A 21,693-nucleotide genomic window follows, 5' to 3' on the forward strand; every position below is an offset into this window, starting at 1 on the left:
TCCTCTGACACGCAAGGCGCTGTAATTTACGGGGCAAGATCCCTCACAGTCCATGCGGGAAATTCCAACACACACTTGGAGGAGAGACCGCGGGGATTAAGGGGGGAGGAGGAGGAGGAGGAGGGGGGCTACTTTCCATTTTACGTTCACTTTTCATTCCAGGTCAGACACTTGATATCACTGACGACGTTCCTCCTGAACAGCACGCGGTGGCTATTTGCATGTGACACAGCAAGTAAAAGCTACAGAAAGGCCCCATGCGGGGAAACAAACATGTATGAGAGCACGTTTGTTTGTGGTGGTATTTTCAGCAGGAAATCAGATTTCCAAATAATTGCAGAAAAGTCTAAAACATGAAATATATCGCACATTGACAGAATGCGAATTGATGATAGCTTTTTTTTAGCAGACACAATTATAAAAGTATTGACTTTTAGACTGACAATCAAAGAAAATGATGGATCCAGTTTGGCATATGTCACTTCATAAATGGCCAACACAAAGAATAAATAGAGGCTGCAATAAACAATTATTATAATTCTTGATTAATCTGTTGATTATTTTCTCAATTTATCATGTGAAAAATGCCCAAGGTGGTATCTTCAAATGTCTAATTTTGTTGATTTGTTATTCTCAAATTTAAAAAAATAAGTTATGTATCTGTAAGAAGGTATTCTCTTTGTCCCTCTGGACACATACCACACTGATTTTAAGGAGACGTTCAACTTAAAATGAAAGAAAACTGAGATAAACAGCAAATCCTGGCATTGACCCACATAATAATGTCTTATTTCTTCATGAAAAATGGTTTTAAATTGATTATCAAAATACAACATATTGTTAAATAAACACAAAGTGTCAGTTATTATAGTTACAAACTGGCCTTAACTTGAGTTCATGAGGTTTCTGGGTGAAATAATACTGAGTGAATCCTTAACAAAGGCCCAAATGTTGCAAACTGATCTGTGGACTACTCAATGACGTAATGTCAAACAAATCAAACGATGAATGAATGACAGACTGCTGCATTGGTCTTTTTCCACAGCATTTTGATGCGTCACAAAAGGAAAAGCACAGTAGTAAATAATAAAATCAATGATTGCTGGGTTTAATTGGGCTGTTTCAGTGTCAGGGTCCTGGTGTTGTGCATGCTGGCTCACTGTCGCCTTTTACTGGGACACTTGAGAAGAACCAAACCACCGTTATTGTTGTTGCTTCCCATGACAATGCAACCTTTCTGTTAATAAAAGGAGCTATTACAATGGGAAGGTGTTGGAACTGTTGCAGTATCATGGCATTGGGCATGACCAGGCATGTGCCAAGCTCTGCAGGGCTGCAATCTGACTCTCCAAGTCTCTCGCTCTCTCTTCTCTCTGACCCTTAAAATAACGTGCAAAGCCTGAAAACATTCACCGATGCCGTTGACAAGAAGTCGAGTCAGACTGACATGTCTGCCACTGATGACACTGCACTGGCAAATGTGGTGTGAGTGTTTGTGTGTGTGCGTGTGTGAGTTTCCTTGAAGCTGATACCAGTAGTGCTGGAAGGATTATTGGATCAATTGCTTAGTCGACTGACAGAAGAGTGGTGATTGGATTATTGAATAATCGTTGTTTTTCAAGCCCAAAAAAAGCCAAGTATTAAATGGTTGCAGCACAGATTTGCTGCAATTCTGCAATTTGAATTGCTGGGGCACTTTTCTTTTCTATATTTTACGACATGTTATATAGTCCACACCTGTAGAATTGAACGAGCAGATACATTGATGAGAATCAATAGCTGCAATACAGAATCAATAGCTGCAATAGCTGCAGCCCTAGACACCAATATCCTGTATTTCACCAAAAATCTTCCTGCAAAATAAAGTGCACATCAGGTGATTCTTTTTAACAAATGCCAATTTGGAGGTAATTAAAGGTCACTGTTACTATTGACTTGCACTGTTTTATTTTAATTTTAGAGTTGACATTTGAGTTAAGCATATCATTATATACTCAGCTGATTGTATTGACGACTGTTTTTGTAGGAGGCTTTTTGTTGTTGTTGTTCTGCACAACAAATAGAACAGCAAGTACTTTAGCTACAGGCAATACATAATGGCACACGTGTCTGTGGTATTTTGACATTTGGTGGTGGAGATCAGGTCAGGTGAAGCTAACGTTAGCTCTCTTCTGTTACTAAGCCATCATGAACTAATTAAATATGTTAGCATGCAGAACTGTACTTACATTAAGCTCTGTCCCTCCATGATGGCACACATACGCCTTCATTTCCCTGTGTTGACGATGTCGTGTTGCAGCGACAGTTGGCCGTAAACTAATGCAACGGCAGCGTTTTACTCATGAAAGCCCCTAAACTTTTTTTATTTTTTTTTTCAGATTCCTCCACAAAGCGTCACTTCCCCAGTTTGAAAGACTTTTAGCTAGCAATCGATCCTGCAAACCCGTCTATGGGACCTGCCTGCGTTTACGATCTTTGATTGCATTGTCAACATCGATTGTAATTGCAGTTAAATTCACTGTCGAGAATAGTTAACAGCAGCACTCGGTGCTAATGAGCTGGATTAACAATAGGTCGTTGAGAGCTGCTGTAGCGGCTCAACTGGGGCACTTAAAAGACGACACATGAACGACGAGATAGTAACCACCCGCTATACCGGAACATCGGGGACATCATGTCGCATCTGCGTATAATATCTCACATTGTCATTATTTTAGATCTAAAATTGAAGACTTATCGACAGTGGATGTCACGGGGGTCCGTCACTATTTTGATTAAGTGTGTTTAAAAATAAAACGGATACAGAATCACAGATGACATGCTAACTCCAGCTAAAGAAGATCGGTTCTAACTGCCTAACGGAATTTTAACGAAGACGGAAGTTGGTGGCAGGGTGCTATCTTGCTGTGCGCTGAGTGAGGCCATTACAGGGGTCTGTTGACTTTCTGCTAGCTCAGATTCAGAAGGAATTGATCCGGTAAAGTAAACACAGTGTTTATTTAATTAGTCGGCAATTTGCATGAGGTGCACAGAACATTTTGCTCCTTTTAACACTGAGACGTTAGCGCACATAACGCCTGATGTTTGTTGCCAGGTCCGGTTGTACCAGTCAAAGCTAACGTGACTTTTCAAGGATGCAGGTGCAGAGAATCGTCCTCAACTCACGACCAGGTTGGAAACTTATTATTATAATTCATTTAATAACGGAAGATGACATTGTTCGTTGTGTGTCGTGCTGCAACATTACTGCACACGTGTGGCTTACGTTTAATCAAACTACTTATTTATGCATAAAGGTAACAACGGGGCGCCAGTTCCTGAAAACTTCCGTCTTGAGGAGACGACTTTGGCACCTGACCTGAAAGATGGGGAGGTCCTCGTTCGGACGCTTTGCCTGTCAGTCGACCCTTACATGGTATTAAAAGGTTTTCAGTGAAGAAGCAAGTCCTCAAGCTTCTTCTTGCCACTGCAGTTACACAACCACAGTTATATCATACAAACTAGTCCGCCTGTGCTATCCATAGAGGGTTCAAGACGAGAGTTGAGCATAAATCCTCTTACCTATCTTCCTGTTTTTGCTTCTCAGCGGTGCAGAATGAACGAAGACACCGGTGTTGATTATGCGACTCCGTGGCAACTGTCAGAGTGTGTGGACGGCGGAGGTGTCGGCGTGGTCGAGTCCAGCCGCTGCAGCGCTTGCAGTGAGGGAGATGTGGTCACTTCCTTCAACTGGCCTTGGCAGACCGATGCTGTGATGAAAGGAAGTGCCTTACAGAAGGTGTGGCATTTGAAAACGCATGCATGCAATAAAAGTTACCCGCATGAATGAATACCAAATGTGATAACAGCTTCTGTTTGTATTGTAGGTTGATCCACAGTTGGTTGATGGGCGCTTGTCCTACTTTTTGGGTGCAGTTGGCATAACAGGCCTCACTGCTCTGTTGGGCATAAGGGAGAAGGGTAATGTGACCAAAGGGGCCAATCAGACCATGGTGGTGAGTGGCGCGGCTGGGGCCTGTGGCTCCATAGCTGGACAGGTAACCACAGCACAATTCAGCCTTTTGTCCATTCCGGCTTTAATGTAGTATACACAGTTATAGATACCTGAGATATTGGCAAAATACACAGAAACGGCATTCTTAAAATTACCTTATTTCTAGTTTCCTTGGAGTGAATTAAAACCTCTTTTTAATCTTTTAAAATGTTTAAATGTAAGAAAGATAAGGGCAAGATAGTTGGTGGTAACTATAACAGCTATTCTTTTGAATAACCACACTCAGGGTATCAGATCTAACCTGGCTAACCATAAACAGAGATGCGATTACAGAGAAGAGGATGTGAATCCTGATTGTATCACTTCACCCTGCTCTTATTTTTCCAGATTGGCAGACTGGATGGCTGTGTGAGAGTGGTTGGCATTTGCGGCTCTGACAAGAAGTGCAGAGCTTTAGTGGATGACCTGGGCTTCTCTGCAGCCATCAACTACCGCCAAGAGGACGTCCCTTCAAGGCTCAAGGAGTGCTGCCCTGATGGGATAGATGTTTACTTTGACAACGTCGGAGGTGCCATCAGTGATACTGTAATCGCACAGGTACTGCTCGAGTTGTGTCTGCGTGCGCAGAACATAATGTAGTGGATGTTGTACTTGAACATTTGTGGTTTATTTAGGCTTGAAAATATGTGAATTTTGAGGCGTTAGGTGTTTTTTTCTTTCCCTGTGGCTGTGGATTCTGAAATGCTTCCTCCTGAGTTCCAACAGTGAGTGTTTTGTGTCTCATGAACTCGACGTCACACATTGACCTCCAACCCTCCCCCTTCCTCCAGATGAACAACGGCAGCCATGTGATCCTGTGTGGGCAGATCTCACAGTACAACAAGGATGTGCCGTATCCTCCGCCGCTGAGCGATGAGATAAATGAAACGCTGCGAAGGAAGAACATCACACGGGAGCGGTTCACGGTGCTTAACTACATGAACAAAGCTGAAGCTGCCCTCTGTGAGCTCAGCCAGCGAGTTCAATCAGGCCAAATCAATGTAAGGAGGAAATGCACGATGATGCGTGGTTGAGTATGTGGGTGTTCTTGTTCTTTTGCAGAATGCAAACCTCTTCTCTGTCTCTGTCTCCTTGCATAATTAAGTTGTAACAATGCTTTCACTCTGCAGGTGCTGGAAACTGTGGTGAATGGTATCGAAAATATGGGAGGTATGTAAGATTTAATTGTTGCATGTTTCTTTATTGTGTGACTTCTTGTTAACCTGGCAGGAGTTGAATCATTTGTTTTCATTTTCTTGCAGATGCATTTTGCTCTATGATGACAGGGGGAAACATTGGCAAGCAAGTTATAAAGATATCAGAGTGAAGGAAACCTGGCAGACGCCTGGGGAAATTAAACTACAGTTTCTATCACTGCCATTGACACTAACTTAATAAACTCAAATGAGATATTGCATTAATTAGCCGATTCCAGTTGATTACAATTATGAACCATGAATGAAAAAAAATCACAGTGTCTGAAATTGTGTGCTTGTGAAAAATAAATGTAAAGAGTGCTTGGAGGTTAGATACGTCTTGAATTCTAAAACTTAATATTGATTTTGACTTTTGGATATTGGTGCAGCAGTTTAATAATGTAGAGTACTACATTGTAATACTACCTCATGATATTAACTTCCTTCTAAATTGCAACAGCTTGTCATGGTTTTAAAATGTGCCAGTGAAGAAAACAACAATAATAATAATGCCATAATAAGACTTTAGCTTGTTTTATTGTATGGAGCCCAACAACTGGCAAAAAAGTCTGTCAAACAAGTCAAAGACGAAATACTGTTAGTGTAATAATTACAATTGAGTGTAAAAGAAATACCTCCAATCAGTTGAAAAAAAGATCTTGGTAATACAAACATCATTGGAACAAGTAAAACTGTGGCTAGTTAGCTTTAACTGAAAACACTACCAGCTAGCTACCTAGCCTAAGCTAACTGTCTTCATAAAACCACAGCTAGTGCATGTAGTGTTAATGCTTATTACTTAAGCATCACTGTCCTTACACGTAGCAAAGGGCTGGCAAGCTGATAATAATAATAACAAAAGTTAGCTAGCTAACACATCATTGTCGTCTTAAAGTAACGTCACATTTCTATTATCTTCACCACAATGGAAATAAGGCTTTGGACTTTATTGTGTAGATGTGATTCATTTTTTTAACTAAATAAAAGATCTTTAAGTAGCTTAGCAAGCTAACTAGCTTGCTGGCTAAATTGCTTTAAGAGTTTATACAGTGACGCCAGCAGAATGCACACAATTAACATTACGAATGGCTTAGTTTGAAGAAAACTAGACTTTATTGTGTAGATGTGACTTGTGACTCTCCTGTCTCATGCTGTTAAACTAAAGATTTTAAAGTAGCATTAACTCAATTTGTTTGCTTGAGCTTTCCAGCAAAAGCTACAAAGACTGCACGAGCAAAGCTTCAGCAGCAACGTTACAGATGATAAACATGCCCTGTTTCGAGCTGCGAAGAGCTTTAACTAGCAGAAATGGCTACTTAGTGTTTATTTTCTACCAATGTTTTCAGTTAAGCTACACACCAATAGCAAACTCATTAAATGTGTACCAAGATTCAACAAAAAGATAAAGAATCATGCAGCTGAAATATAAAACCTTTCTTCTTTTCACTCTCCGTTTTAATTATTTAACTTAGTTTTATTTCTTGACATAATCAGTGTTGGGCTACATATTCTCGTTCACATCCTGTGACAATAAAGTGAAGACAAACGCAAAGTATATGATTTACTGTAATGAACATTTTATTCCACAGCACTATAAACCATTAATAAAATTAAAAAAAATGTGATTGGCTCTAATTTTAGTTGTCACCAGAAAAAACATGTGGCAGGTGTAAAATCGTCTTTTCATTCATATACTTCAGTGTTTGAACATAGGAGGGGATGCAGAGTAAGTCAATAAGTGAACACTTAGTACATCACTTCTCTCAGACACATAGTGGTTGATGTCTGCTGTTCTCGTCAACAGTCAAATCAGTGTACGGTACAGAACAATCAACCAGTTAAACATAATGAGTGAGAATTTATCAACTATCAAAATTGTCTCATCCAGATATGGTTTTGCTGCTTTTCTGCAAAGATTAAAAAAAAAAAAAAACGGTTCCATGCATGATTTGGAGGGTGGAAGTGAAATGCAACACAATGCCGCCTCCTGGTGGACAGATTGCACAACTTGTACTGAGAATCCTTAGAGAATAACTGCAGTAAATCTATCAATTTTTAATGTCTTTATGCTGGAATTATACTTTTGGTAGTACAAAAGACTCGTCTATGCAGAGAGTTATTAAACCATTGCCAGCAAGAGTGCACTTCATTTCATTTTCTCATTGTCTAGCAGCTGTTCTAATATTAAACTGCGTGTTTTATCGCAGCGCTGAGCAATTATGCTGCACTCATGCTGGGCATGGTTCTGAAAAGAACAACAACAACCCGGATCTAACTCTGTTGGAACATTGATTCTATTAAAAGACTTGATAAATGTGGTCTTCGCCCTATTTGTCTTTAAATCAGTTTGTTCTTGTGGAATCCAGGCACCTGCTACCTCCGACGAGAAAGGATTGAATTAAGAGTGCAAACAGACACGGTTTACTTCACTCGCACCTTCACGAGAAAAAAAAAAGGAATTGGGGGGAAAAATACAGACAAACATTGTTTTCACACACAAAGCTGTCAAATTAACTTCCAACGCAAGGGATGCCCTTTACCAGTGCAGATATATAACATGAAGGAAAATAAAAAATAAACCACTCAATACAATCAGGAAGAATAAATTAAAAACAGCATAGTACTGGTTCATCTCATTTCACCACGTAACACATTCATTTTGTTGTTTCTTTTAGCCACCACACATCTGGATAGTTTCACATGATTTTTTTTTTTTAGTTCACTGAGCTACGATGGAGTATAAAAACATTGTCCTGAAATACATCTGGGACCAGCCTATTGTTCAAGTGCTCACATTCCTGAGAAACAAACAGCTGCTTTCTGTAGTCACGTTTGAAGGAGCACGAAGGAGTCGGACCAGCTCGTCGTGTTTTGGTGAAAACCGGCATTAAAGTTTTTCGTTTGACTATTAAATGCAAATATACTTTTTTTTTAACGTGGCAGTTGTGCGCAATGCAATTCTTTTCTCATTAACTACTTGTACACACAGTATTTGATTGATGTGTAGAATGAACTTATAACATAATCGTCTAGGTTGCATTACCTGTGTCACTGTAACTACCGCGCTCTGTCCGCCACGGGGCGTTAGGAAAGCTTTACAGCGTACAAAATGACGCTTTCTCATCCACACAGTTTGTATGTCGGAAGTTAAAACACCCAGGTTTGGATTTGGCACGTCCAGCCTTCATTAGTGAATGAAAATGATTTTCAGAGGGAAGAATAAAAGCTGGTACCTTTCTTATTCATCCTTTGGCAGTGGTGAAGTGGCATTCGGCCAAGGCAGCACTTCCAAAAAGTGCTAAAGCTCAAGTACATGAGTCAGCTTAAACCACAGCAGGATAGACCATTAACTGTGGCATACATTGGGACTAGTTCACATAGCTCAAACAGGCCATTTTACCCCCAATGTATCCAAGGTGTCGTTTCTTTTTACACTGTACACATTGCTATGAATGTGGCCAGAAATGTGCTCACCGGTGTTTTACAATAACATGCATATTAAGCAAACAATACTATCTATAAACAGGATAGTGAGTGATGTACTGTGAAGTGGCTATTTGAAGGAGGAGAGAAAGAAAGGAGGAGGAGGAGGGGAGGGGGGCTGCTGTCTTGGGAAAATTGAGGCTTTCAGGGTGGGATAAGAGACAGCAAAATATATCTGTGAGTCAGGCTCCAGGAGGAGTCGCGGTGGCACAGTGAAACTACTGTCAAGAGGGAGAGACGCTCTTGTTGTTGTCGCGAACCGGAGGGGCGGGGCCTGTCCAGGCGCGGTAGACCAACAGCAGGCTGAGCCCCAGCGCCCACGTGCGGACCGGAGACAGGAAAAAGGCCACTAGGCCATAGGTCTCCAGGAGGAAGTAGCAGGAGTGGACCTGCCAAGTGAGCAGCAGCAGCATGAAGAGGTGGACCGCCAGAGTCCGCCAGCGGTAGCCCGGCCGCAGGAAGTGGGATCGGAAGGTGTTGCCTCGGCCGCGGTGGTGGATGCTCCAGCAGAGATAACAGGTGAGGGGCATGTTGAAGAACAGCATCTGACAGGGGGGAGGTAATGACTCCAGTTAGATGTGATTAGTACTTGATTATCACTGCGGGTTGTTGGTACAACAAAATACTTCAACAACAGAATATGAGCGTATCGTTAGAGACCATGTTAATGTAGAAGTAGAAGGCTGGGGTTCACAACCTGTTTGGTTAGTGACCCTTTAAAATGAATACAAATATTTACCTGTGAACCCTCATCACAGGTTGGAGTGAACGTGCACAAACAAACAAGAGGTCAAAGTATTCAGTATTTTAAAAGGAAAAAGAAGCTAAAATTTGATTTTCTTATATATCTTCTGGACCCTGATGTCGGGAACCACTGAATCCTTCACAATGTTCAAACATATAAATTCATAAAAAATATAAGATTGAACAAAAGTTAAACCCCAAAGAGAGTATTTTTGGACCCCTGGGGGCGGTGGGAACAAGCTGTGAACATTGACATAGTACCACTTTTTAACTCGACAGACAACTTGTTAGCAAACAGTTACCCAACTAAACAAATATGAAGCAACGTTAGCATTTATTTGGGGGTTGTGTGTTTCACCTGATGAATGTGAGTCCGATACACGCGTCCCTTTTAGCTCTTGAGGGAAATATCCAGCTTTTTAGCTGTTAAACAATAGTATTACTTCTCTGTTGGTTTATGACCACGAGTCACCCCTTTCACATATCTGCAGAAGGTCTTCCTCATGTACACACATAAACGAGATGTACACGTGCTGGATAAAACGCAATTCCTTACTTGAACGACTCCAACGACATAAGTGAGGCTGCCCTCCAGGAAGTGTCCATCGATGAACACCCCAAAGGCGAAGCAGGCACCACTATGGCCCTCAATCAGCTCTCCTATGAACCACGGACCTGAAGGGAAGAGAGGCGGAGACAACACAGGAGTTACTCACACAGGAACAAACCAACATGTTAACCATGTCACAGTAGATTTGAGTCTTAAATTCGGAGATATTGTGATTTTGCTAGAACATTATTCTAAAAAGTAGAGGCGTGTTCTGCCTGAAGCACCAGACAAAGAGAGGAAACCCACCCACGGCTGTGCACAGGTTAAACAGCAGCAGAGAGTAGTAGAAGGTGTCCATTGTGCTGACCAGGTGGAGCGACATACATGCTTGAGAGGTCAATCCTGTAGGCGATAAAAAAAACAAAAACATGCATGAATATATGAAGAACAATTGATGTTATGTAAATAGTTACTTAAGCCTAGAGTCGGATCGTGGACATCCGATAATCGCTCACCTCTCCCAGCAGGAACACGCAGGAACCTGAAGGCCAGCAGCACCCCGACATTTAGCAGCATCATGAAAATGAAGGCCACTCGGGCCAGGACGTAGTGGTCTGTGAGGAGGATGAAGGACTGCACGAAACCAAAGCTCGGGGTGAGGTTCTCCTCCAGAGTAAAGTGCTGCTCCCGCACTGACGACCGGCCTGCCGAGTCCTGACTCACACACACACAAACGCACGAAACGATCGGAATTATAAGAAAGAGCGCATTAAAAGCCTCCAGTGCACAGACAGCAGATCTATCAACTGAATCATAGTTGAACTCAAGCAAAAGAAACCAAATGTAATTAAGACCTATGAAATATTTAACACTTGAATGGGGAGATATATGACGGCTGTGCCGACCTTCACTTTAACTCTGATGGTGTGCAGCCCAGTGAGGTAGAGAGACGGATCCCACAGCAGAACGTAGAGGGGACCTCCAGCCGAGTGGCCGGTCCCCAGAGGTTCCCCGTCGACGCTCACATGCACCGCTGTGATTGGGGCCTCCGAGAAGGCCAAGATCCTATCGAGAACCACCGAAAAGGAATGTTTTCACATTGAAAATGAGATAAAGGCAGTGTGTGTATTGTGCTTACTGGTCGCCTAATAAAAAACACTTTCTGATGAACTTCTGCCAAGGTTGCAAAAACAAAAGAAAATCTGCATCTAGATGTGCATCAGGAACACATGAACAGATGTTATTTTCATTTAAATAAGTGTCCTAGTTTGTGAGAAATAGCCCAAAAAAGGTACCTAACTAAAAATGAACTTCCTTACTTGTTGCTAACTTTCTACCAAATGGCATCGAAAGCTGTCTCCAGATATTGACATACATAGTACTGCTACTGAGCTCTTAGACCAAAGTAACCGCAGTTTATTCCACAGTGATGTAATATTAAACATTGCCAGCTGGGTATATTACGTATCAGGTGCTCTGTATAAATTACTGTTGTGGTCTCGTGTGTCGTCGAGGGGTTTATGGTTCAACAAGCAGTCAACACGCACACACTTGAACACACACCTGATGTGTGTCGACCTGCGTATTCGACCCAGCGGCTCCACTCCGGGGTGCAGGTACTGTGCGTCCTTGGGGTTGGTGATGAGCACCGCCGGCCACTGCTCGAACCTCAGGTCGGAGAAACTCAGCAGGTCGTGGTCTACGGCCAGAACCCTGTACCTGCAGACAGATGTGTGAGATGTGGGGTTTCTGCAGGTTTTTAAAGCATTTTTAATACCACATAGAGTGCAATTCACAGTATGAAAACCAGGGACGATATGCCGAAAATAATTTATTGGTATGACGTTTTTTTTTCAGTACTTCTTCTTATTTTATAACAATATTTTTTAAGCTTTTTAAGACTTTTCAAGTTCTGCAGATGCCCTGTGAGAGCTCTGTGTGTGTGTGTGTGTGTGTGTGTGTGTGTGTGTGTGTGTGTGTGTGTGTGTGTGTGTGTGTGTGTGTGTGTGTGTGTGTGTGTGTGTAATATTTTGCGATCCTGTTCTCCGTACCTGCGGTTGTCCATCCAGTCGCCCAGCTCCAGCTCCAGGGTGCCTTGAGGATGTCGGCTGTGGAGGACGGGCATCAGGCCGCCCAGTGTGTGCAGGTGGCCACACAGATATGCAACAGCAGATCTAAAACACAACACGTCCCAAATATCAGAGAACTGTGATAACACTGTCATGATTTCCAAACAACTGCTTGAAAATACTTTGAGTGTTCCTGAAAATGCAAAATAAAGCAATCAATGTCAAAAGAGCAGCCCACTGAACGCCAACGAGACAATGCGTATTCACACACACACACACACACACCCTCTTCAAACAAACTGGTTTGACATCCAGCATTTTCTTACCTCATGACGTCCCGAACTCCCGGAGACGGGGAGACGACGGTGGAAGTGGTGTAGTGGCCGAACCAGATCGACTGGTTGCTTTTCAGACTCTCAACTCTGAACGTGTCCAGCAAGTCCATTTGAGTCTGTCACATATTCAGTTAAAAAAAACACTATAATAACATCTGTTCCACTACATTCATTTTCTACAGTGTATGAGTGCTTTGAAGACACAGTACGAGGATACTGTACGTTTTGTAACGTTATATGTGTCAGTACAACCTTCTATTTGCCTATTTCTGATTTTAACATTCAACGGCCACATTTCCCTTTAGAGGAAAAAGACCTTAAAACATTTAAGTCTCCTCCAACGAGTGAGTATTCAAAGCTTCTCTGCTTTGTGACGTTTGACACAAGTTCAGTGAAGGTGCCGGACGGTTGTACCTGGTTGAGAATACCAAAGAAGTTGTACGGCCTCTTGGGTCCCGGTGTCAGAGTGGCATCCGCACAGACAAAGGAGTAGTTGCCAAAGGGTGTTTTGTGAACATAGTGGAAGGAGCCTACTTTCTGATTAGCTGAGTATTTCCTGGAGAAAATTGGGAGAAAAGAAAAAATCGACGTGAGCAACGAGATGCGGCGGTCTGGGACGGAGCCAGCAGCTCCAATCGAGTCCTGAGATAATTCGATGAATTTCAGATAAATAAATTAGCCAAGACAGATTGTGTCTGGACCACGACATTAAGAATATTAAAAGGAGATAAAAAGATCAATCAGCGTTAACAGGAGCAGCAGTGTCACATAAAACATCATTTGTGTCAGAAGAAAAGCGAGTCGGCCTCTGTTTCATGCAGATTCTGCTTCTATTTTAGTCCTCAGGAAGCTCAGACTGCTTGGGCTATTGTCGATAAATAGGTCTGAGACTACTGAAGTTACTGTGTGCTCTGATCCACTTCACACTCAAGACATGCAGGAGTAGAGACTGGGTGACAATCAGGCATTTACTGTACTGTTGACCAATTCATACTGACCCGTAGTAGTTGTTCACGCTGTCCAGAGAAAAAATATTGAAGGCATCTGTCAGGAGAAATTTAAAAGAAAATGGTGAGATTGAGCAGAATATAAACGATGAAAGAGGATACTGAACGTCTAATGAATAAATTCCCAATGGACCGATACATGTTTATTCCAGGAATCAGATTTAGAACATTTTTTTTTTACCAGATATAGAACAAATTCACCCACAAACAGTTAAACTGACATCAACAACTGTGATCAATAATCGATAAGAGCAGAAGAGCGGTCAGAGAAACTCCAGATCTAACAACTGGCTCTGTTTCTTTCTACAGTTACAAAGTAAAGATATCTCCTTTCACATCGAATCTAATCTAATCTAAGAGCGTGCCATCAGCAGTGAAGAGGAGGGGTGGGACGAGCGCCGCAGTTAATGGCTTCTTCAGAAAATCTGAACTGTACTCTGGGATGTTTCTATTGTAGAGAACGTAACGATAACAAAGTGCTGCGGTTAATCACCGTGATTTCCTCGGATGTCTATCCACTTCGTGCGCTCCATCACGCGCGACCTCTTCAGGATGTTGTGGTAGGCCTGCCACTCCACCTCGTGCTGGAGGGAGCCCACCTTACTCTCCGTTTTGGCATCTGTCAGATCCCCTGTGGAGTGTGTGTGTGGGGGGGGGGGGGGGGTAAAGAGTCAACGTGGCCACGCCCATACAGCCTCATCACAGATGGCTTTAGTTGAAGATGGGTGGCAGGTTACTGTACCTGTCGCGAGCACTAGATCCGGCCTGATCACTGCGATTGTGTCAGTGCAGAACTTTTCAAAATCGGGAATGCGTCTCGGGTCATGAAAGCGGCTAATGTGAATGTCAGAGACCTTGAAGAAGGCGTAAATAAAGACAGAATCAGTGATAAATAAAGCATTAAAATTGTCTTAAATCTGGTCTTTATCTAGTATTAGTATAAGAGTTGTAAAACAGAATGGTACAAAGTCTGACTGCAAATTACAGCATTGCTGAAGCGCCTTTTCTTTTTTTCTTTTTTACCTGACAATGACACACTTCTGTGGTAGTGACCCCGTTCTGTCAATCATTCACAGTTCAGAGTTCAGCGGGTGAATTACAACAGCAAAAGCCAAAGGTAGGTCGTCTACGTTTATGTTAAATGTAAGTTGAGATATTGGTTAAATGTAGACAGCATCATTCTGTTTGTGGTAAATGACTAAAGACTAGCTGGTGAGACAGAATAAAGCCCACCTGTATAAACCAGAATATATTGTCCAACTCGCCGCCGGGGAATGGTGGAGAGCTCCCTTTGGATCCTTCTCCATCACCGACAGTCGACCGCTGATGAACGCTCCGCTTCGGGTGCCACGCCGTGTCGTAGCTGTCCAGCACCCAGGAGGTGATGCACGCCAGGGCCAGTCCGAGGAGCACCAGCGCGCCGAACAGCTTCAGCATCCTCCTGTAGCGACGAGAGAGGCGGCTAGCTGCCGCCGTCTGTCCCGTACAGGAAAAAAAAAAAGCTAGCTACTGGTGGAAATAGCTAAAGGGGCACGAATCACACTAAACATTAAACTACAGATATAATGTCAACCATCTAGCTACATAGCTACGAGCTCAGACCGTTTCTGTCGCTGCCATCGCGGCCACGGGAGACGCATTGAGGCGACGGGTGTTCACAGTCACGGCTCTCCGCTCAGCTGCCTTCTGAAGGCGGAGGAGGAGGAGGCAGCTCCGGCAGGTCAGCTAGCTAGCTAGCTTAGCTACCAGCTACCAACACGGCACACTGTGACCGGTTGGATGTGGAACGTCACCGAAGAGTGTGTGGAGGAGGAGGAGCTCTCACTCTGACGGTGTTTTCCGGGTACCGCGAGCGACCGCAACACCACCGCTTCCTGTCATCGCGAGGACTTCCTGTCATCGCGAGGAATAAATATATATATTTTTTTTAATGAGTACAAATTTAATTTTGAAATAAGTATTAAGATATAAGATGCAATAAGATAATTCTTTATGAGTCCTGCAGCGGGGGACATTTACAGGATTACAGCAGCATACAGTGTTTATACAGCAGCATACAGTGTATATATATATATATATATATATATATATACCATTCTGTTATACAACTCTTATACTACATATATACTATGTATATGTATATATATGTATTTATACTGCACAGATTTTTAGTGTTTTTAGTGTTGCGTGGTCTACTGGGAGCAGAGCTTAATATTGCAATCAAATGAAATATCATACATATATTTATATAGTGTTTGTTTATATATAGTGTCATGCTTATCTTTTGTTTATCATTTCATAACTTCACAACATATATGATCCATGATTTGATTTTATCAATGCAAACTCAATCCAGCATCTTACTATTTACACAATATCCCCTTTGTAAGCCAAATGTACAGTGCATTACTGTGGCACTATCATTGTGAAGTGTATTTCCATATACTTACTTATAAGGAGGCGCATATATATATATATGTATATATATACATATATATACCAGTGGCGGGCCGTGGATTTTATACCTGGGCCTTCAGTGCTGCTCTCCACTTCTAATAACCTCATTATGACGTCACAGCTACGGGTTATTATTTGTTTCGCGTAAAAGCCGCATATTCACATAACACTGCAACATTTGACAAATGAAATAAAATGTGCAGATACATGAATACGAGCACATATTATACGCTGCGTCATTAACGGACAATATAGTCCAAATCAATGTAACACAATGACAAACTCACAAGAGCAGTCGCATATATATGACAACAAAGCAACAAATCAATCCAGCAGACCTGCAGCGGATCCACGCATTCCACCACACGAGCCATTCAAATACTATTCATAAAAACGCCACGATTGACAAATGAACAGTAGAGGTAAACAAACGAAGTTCACTTACCAAATGCTGTCTATGCTGACAAAGAGTTTAATCCCAGTGCATCAGTTCCAGTAAGAAGTCCAACCGGATCCGCCGCCGGTCGGTTGTCCGTGGTCCGCCGCTGTTCGGTCGTCGTTTTCGACCGACATTCGGTTGTCTTCCGCTGCCGGTCGCTAGTCCGTCTTCCGCGGCCGGTCGGTGGGCCGTTTTCCGCCGCAGTTCGGTGGTCGCCTTCGACCGCGTTCGGTGGTTGTCTTCGGCTGTGGACCGGCGAAGGGCGGGCCGCGGTTGTGAGTTGTAGATCCACTGGAGTCTCTCCAAAAGTACCGACGCTCAGTTAAAATGAAACACATTCCCAGCCATAATATGTGCAACGCTTCTGACGCTGCATACAAATCCTTTTCCTGGCTGGTCAGGGCTGCTAGCTGTGGGGTCATTTCTTACTGTCCAGTTTGTTCAGAAATGTCCTTCTTGAGAAAAGCGTTCCCAGTAACTCCGCCACTAAATCCGTTTCTCCTCCTTCCGCCATTTCATATTAAAAAAACAAAGCTAGGTAAAATGTCTATCAAATATTTCCACTTGAACTCTGTCTGCTACAAAGCTCTGATAGCAATCATGTTTCGCGGGCTCATAGTCACGTGCCCGCCCACTGACCAATCACAGCACACTCTGCACCTTGCTGGCAGAGAGGCATCTGGACTCTGAACTGACGTAACTAGGCCTGCAAACCGTTCTGGTGCGGCCATGAATCCCAAACTAGAGATCTGATTGGTTGAATCAACAATATCGTCCCCATTCAATTTAAACTGCACATGCCAGCACTGGGTGAGTCTGCAAGCTGGGGCCTCTCTTCTTACTAGAGACACAGAGGTGAAATCTGATTGGATAAAAGCTCTACTTAAAACAAGCTGCGCTGGAAGCAGAGCAACTGAGGAGCACAGTAGCTGTGCAATGAGAAAATAAGATAATGGGAAAAATATTTTTATAAATTATAATACATATAAGAAAAAATTAAATGTATTTAAGAAAAAATATTAAATTATAAAATAGCTATAACTTTGTGATTCTGTTTAGGCCAGCAGAGAAGGCTTTGCAGGCCCTGACGGCCCGCCACTGATATATACATGCACACAGAACAGTACACCTACCTATCCACCTATCTCATGTATATGAAGCAACCTGTGACATTAATCATTCCATATTTATTCCAGCACCCGTTTCACTCTGCACCATTGCACTATTGTCCTAGTGTTTAGAATATATAAAAACAAATGTTTATGTTGTCCCTTTCCAGCTTGGTTGTTCTTGTTTTTCAATTGTATGTCTATTTCTGTGTAAGAGCAATGGAAAACCGCAAACAAATTAAAGTTAATTCTGATTGTTGAGGTCAAAATTGAGTCTTAAACTGTATTTATGTTCCATTGCTTTTCACTAAATGGAAAAGATAATTTACTAAACCACATTTGTGGTCTTGAATATATTTCATCCATTAATGTCAATGGGAACGTACTGAGATTGGGTATATGTTACTACTTTGTAAACTGTTTTAAACACCCAGAAGTAAAATAGGCATATATTTGCAATAATGTTTTTGAAAAAGCTGTGTTGAATTATTATTGTAGTTAATGCATAAAAACAACAACAAAAAAACTAACTTTTAAATACACTGGTGATGGATAGAAATTTAACACATTGCAAAGTCAATTATTATTATTATTATTATTAAAATCCCTGTGAAGACTACGCCATCAGTTACCAACGCCATCTTTAACATAATGTCGCCTCCCAGTGGTCTTTGTGAAAAGTTTCATATTATATTCTAAACAAAGTATAATTCTCTAAACAAAAAATAAAACGTAAAAACCTTTATTAAACATTCCCTGCTGGCTCTGTAATTGTTATTTATTTTTCTATTTATTATAATATTCGACAAAATGTTAAAACAACAACTGATCTGTGACTGTGAACAGTTCGCGCGCGTCACCTGCGAACGAGCTTTAAAAAAAAAGAAGAAAAAAAAAGACCCCGGTACGCGCGCTCCCGGGGCTTGTTGCGAGGGGCGATCGAATCGGGCCCGCGCGCGCAAGGAAAGGCTGATGATCATCACAGAGACTCGTCACGTCACGGATCCGCAGCGACCGATAGAGATGCTGAGGTGACAGGCAGAAGGAGGAAAAAAGGGACGGACGACCACACACGGACATATTTCACCCCTCCGCTCTTTTTATTTTTTAAACCACCATCTTCTTCTTCTTCTTCTTCTTCATGCACGGTTCGCTCGCGATGGGATTCCGCTCGACGTCGTCCCCGCCGCCCTCAAACCTAGAGGATTTTGTGTAACCACACCCGGCTCTTCTTTTGGATCAAGAGATTGGCAGCAAAGACCAGAGGTAAGGATTCAAAAAAATAAATAAACTGGAGGCCGACCCATGTTTCGCCCCCTTTCTTTCCCACCCACCCATCTTAGACATTCGTTGTCGCGTGCAGCAGCTACGTGCGTGGAGTTTGGTTATCCTGCATGTTGTCAGAGCTTAACCTCCTACACACACACACACGGCACACAGGCAAAGATGAGGTCGCGTGGCCCTGTGTGTGTATGTGTGTGTGTGTGTGTGTGTGTGTGTGGGGACGGTCAATGTGCGTGGACGCGCCTGAGTAAATCTGCTGTGGTAACCAACTCGCTATGCAACAAGCTCTCCACAGCAAAGCCCGACCAGCCTGTCCACTGCAGGCAGGATAGGCGGCTTTGGTCATAATATTGCTGCAGCTTGCTACCTGTCACATCCCATTGAAAACAACGTACCAGAGGGTTATATCCTTTTGACAAACCTGTATTTGTTTTGCACAAATGGCTTCTAAATTACAGGATTTTGAAGATGCTCTGGAGGTGAGTGCATCCTTGATTAGCAGCCATTAATGCCAGATAAACACACGCTCGTCCTTCACAGATTCTTCAGACTGGATCAGTTTCATCCATGCTGGAGCCCCCCCCCACTCATGCTGGCTCCTCTCCAGGGCTTGTCCTGCAAACAGAGTTGTCAGGCCAGACACTTTATTTCATCCAGCAGCAGCCCAACAAGTCTCCCCGTCTGTCTGCTGAGCCACACTGGTTTTGATTTTACAGTCTAGTTATTCTCACTCGAGCATGTGCACCCATAACATTGCTTTTAGGGTCAGTGTGTTCTGGTCAATATTTACACACAAAACATCTCCAGGAGCAAGAGGAATGCTATGTGTGTTTTGGAATCACTCATTGACATTTCATGATGCTTTTATGGAGCTGTGAAAACTTCCAGCTAGACCACAAAAGAGGGCAGAGGCGACGACAAGCTGCAGTCAGCAAAAGAAAAAGGCACTGCAGCAGCATCGTCGGCGTGTGGAGATGCGGGGGGTCAGGAAGTGTGATTCATCAGGATGAGACGGGAGCGGGGTTGTCACAGATTGGTTTAATTTCTGGTCCGAAGTCTGCTCCTCCTGGGCTGTTTTTTTGTATTCATTCATTGATGGTGGTTCGTATGGAGGAGGAGGAGGAGGAGGAAGAACCTCTCTGAGGTGTGAGATTATTCACAGCGTGAGGCGGCCTGGCTGGTGCATAGGTGTCATAGCAATGTGTGTTCATGCTTGTGTTTGAGTGCATGTGTGTTGTAGAAGTGGCTTTCTATGCGCAGTCTGTTTGGGCCTGATTGGCAGGTAGTGTCTCCTGCTATTCTGACACACTTTTTTTGAGGGATGAAAAGCTATGAGACGGTTTCGACTTCTCCAGACTTTTAACCGAAAACAAGGAAGCAGAGACCTTTCTTCCACTTCTATGTCAGAGGCTTATGTGTTTCCCACATTCACACTAGAGGTTGAATGTCAGCCGTCTCTCCCAAATGACTCACTCGTCCTTAAAAGTAATGTTCCCATCATGTACGACGGCTCAGATGTGACAGAACTGTTATTTTTGTCTCCATAAAAGAAGGAAAAACGCCGGGACGTGGGGTGACCTTGATGTTGGGACAGCAGGCTCACAGCAGAGGTTATTGAATCGTCTCTCAGCGCTCTGTGGTCAAAAGGGTTTTCGTACGGTTCATGTGTCCTCTGTGGTTTTGATGGCGTGCTCCATATGTCTGCGTTAATCACTGATAATATAATATCAAGAATCCTTCTACTGACATACATTGTTGCCAGAAAGAGACGCTGACAGAAGTTTTGTTCAGTTTTTGCTGAATAAGAAGCTCGATTTCGTTCCACCACTTTGCTCCAAAGTGAAATGTCTTCCTAACAGTTTGATGGATTTCCATGTCGGTTTGTACAGCGATTCATGATCCCCAGAGGATGAATCCTAATGATCCCCCTGATATTTCCTCCAGCACCACCGTGTGATTTTGAATGAATCATTTGGACATTGTTGTCTGGATTGCTATGAGATTTGGTGCACACCGCCATGTTCTCCAGAGGATGAACTGTACAAACTTTGGTGCCCCCCTCCCAACCTTTTAATAATAATAATAATTGTGCTTTGTTTTATTTGCCAATACCTACAAATCTAATGACACCTCAACTGTTCTGTTAATGCTAATTAGCTGAAATTATAGCATACTAACAGTGTCCAAACGTTAGCATGTTAGCAATGTTATTTTAAGGATGTTCATTGTCATCGTAAAAAGATACAATGAAATTAAGTTGGCGACTCGTCAGTCAGTTCAGCAGCAACAAGGTAAAACATTTTGAGCATTATGCTGACGTTAGCATTTAGCTCAAAACACCAGCGTCCCGAAAGTAGCATGGCCGTAGACTCGCTGTATTTTAAGCACATCTTCATTAGTTTCTAAAGGAAATTACACATTTGTTTTGTGTGTAACTCTCTTAATGTTATACTGGTTATTAAACGGCTCACTGTAACTCCACTAGGATAACATGAATCTAACCATATAGTGCTTTTTTTTGCACAAAGAAGGGCACATTGTATTATTTATGGAAATATAAATATAGGTTGTACAGATAAATACATTAAATCTTAATCTTGGTTCATAGTAATACACACACATCTATACATTAGGACAGTTCAAAGACTATTAGAGTGATACAATGTCTTCAGAGAGATTCATAATGATGAGACATCTCGTCCATCTGTGTGTTAGAGTTCACCTCACTCCTGACTCTCAACCCCGGGTCACATTTCAATGCTCGTCATTTCACCGTTATCTAGTCCAACCACGCTTTGCCCTCCTCCAGCTCCCCAACCTCGCCCCTGATGCATGATGGGATTGATTGCGTCCTTGATGTCGGGATCATGCCCCCCGTAACCAAATAGTGTTTTTGAAGGCTGGTTGCATAACCGTATAGATGCCGGCGCGCCGTGTGCAGAATGATGAATGGACGTCGGGTTTGCTGGGTTCGCTTTGAGCGTTTT

At 42.6% G+C, this 21,693-nt stretch overlaps 2 protein-coding genes across 3 annotated transcripts; one reads left to right on the forward strand and one right to left on the reverse strand.

Moving 5' to 3' along the window:
• Positions 1-2,910: 2,910 nt before the first annotated feature.
• ptgr2 (prostaglandin reductase 2) lies at positions 2,911-8,563 on the forward strand. Of its 2 annotated transcripts, XM_079175207.1 has the most exons (9): positions 2,911-2,977; positions 3,095-3,171; positions 3,297-3,415; positions 3,587-3,778; positions 3,867-4,037; positions 4,382-4,591; positions 4,825-5,034; positions 5,164-5,203; positions 5,296-8,563. In XM_079175207.1, exons 2-9 carry the CDS (start codon positions 3,135-3,137, stop codon positions 5,358-5,360), a joined length of 1,044 nt encoding a protein of 347 aa, XP_079031333.1. In that variant the 5' UTR covers positions 2,911-2,977; positions 3,095-3,134; the 3' UTR covers positions 5,361-8,563. The 2 variants fall into 2 exon arrangements, with proteins under 2 accessions (XP_079031333.1, XP_079031334.1); XM_079175208.1 differs by lacking the exons at positions 2,911-2,977; positions 3,095-3,171 and having other exon boundaries at positions 3,380-3,396; positions 5,296-8,562.
• Positions 7,635-15,090, reverse strand: tmem62 (transmembrane protein 62). Its single transcript, XM_079175206.1, has 14 exons — positions 15,020-15,090; positions 14,651-14,893; positions 14,160-14,271; positions 13,911-14,048; positions 13,409-13,454; positions 12,825-12,966; positions 12,402-12,526; positions 12,058-12,180; positions 11,570-11,725; positions 10,912-11,071; positions 10,522-10,720; positions 10,313-10,408; positions 10,013-10,131; positions 7,635-9,257 (listed from the first exon to the last, which is right to left on the reverse strand). The coding sequence occupies exons 1-14, from the start codon at positions 15,035-15,037 to the stop codon at positions 8,937-8,939; spliced, it is 1,998 nt and encodes a 665-aa protein (XP_079031332.1). The 5' UTR covers positions 15,038-15,090; the 3' UTR covers positions 7,635-8,936.
• Positions 15,091-21,693: the final 6,603 nt, after the last annotated feature.

This window comes from Pholis gunnellus (assembly GCF_910591455.1).
Source record: "Pholis gunnellus genome assembly, chromosome: 15".
NCBI classification, from domain to species: Eukaryota; Metazoa; Chordata; class Actinopteri; order Perciformes; family Pholidae; genus Pholis; species Pholis gunnellus.

What these genes read in the sequence shown, in the direction of transcription:
- ptgr2 (XM_079175207.1), top strand. Translation starts at nt 3,135, where the DNA reads ATGCAGGTGCAGAGAATCGTCCTCAACTCACGACCAG. An exon ending in CGTCCTCAACTCACGACCAG is followed by an intron (nt 3,172 to 3,296) that starts GTTGGAAACTTA and finishes TTATGCATAAAG; the next exon opens with GTAACAACGGGGCGCCAGTT. An exon ending in TGGTATCGAAAATATGGGAG is followed by an intron (nt 5,204 to 5,295) that starts GTATGTAAGATT and finishes ATTTTCTTGCAG; the next exon opens with ATGCATTTTGCTCTATGATG.
- tmem62 (XM_079175206.1), bottom strand. An exon ending in TCTTTGGTATTCTCAACCAG is followed by an intron (nt 12,527 to 12,824) that starts GTACAACCGTCC and finishes AATATGTGACAG; the next exon opens with ACTCAAATGGACTTGCTGGA. An exon ending in GGAGTTCGGGACGTCATGAG is followed by an intron (nt 12,181 to 12,401) that starts GTAAGAAAATGC and finishes GTTGTGTTTTAG; the next exon opens with ATCTGCTGTTGCATATCTGT.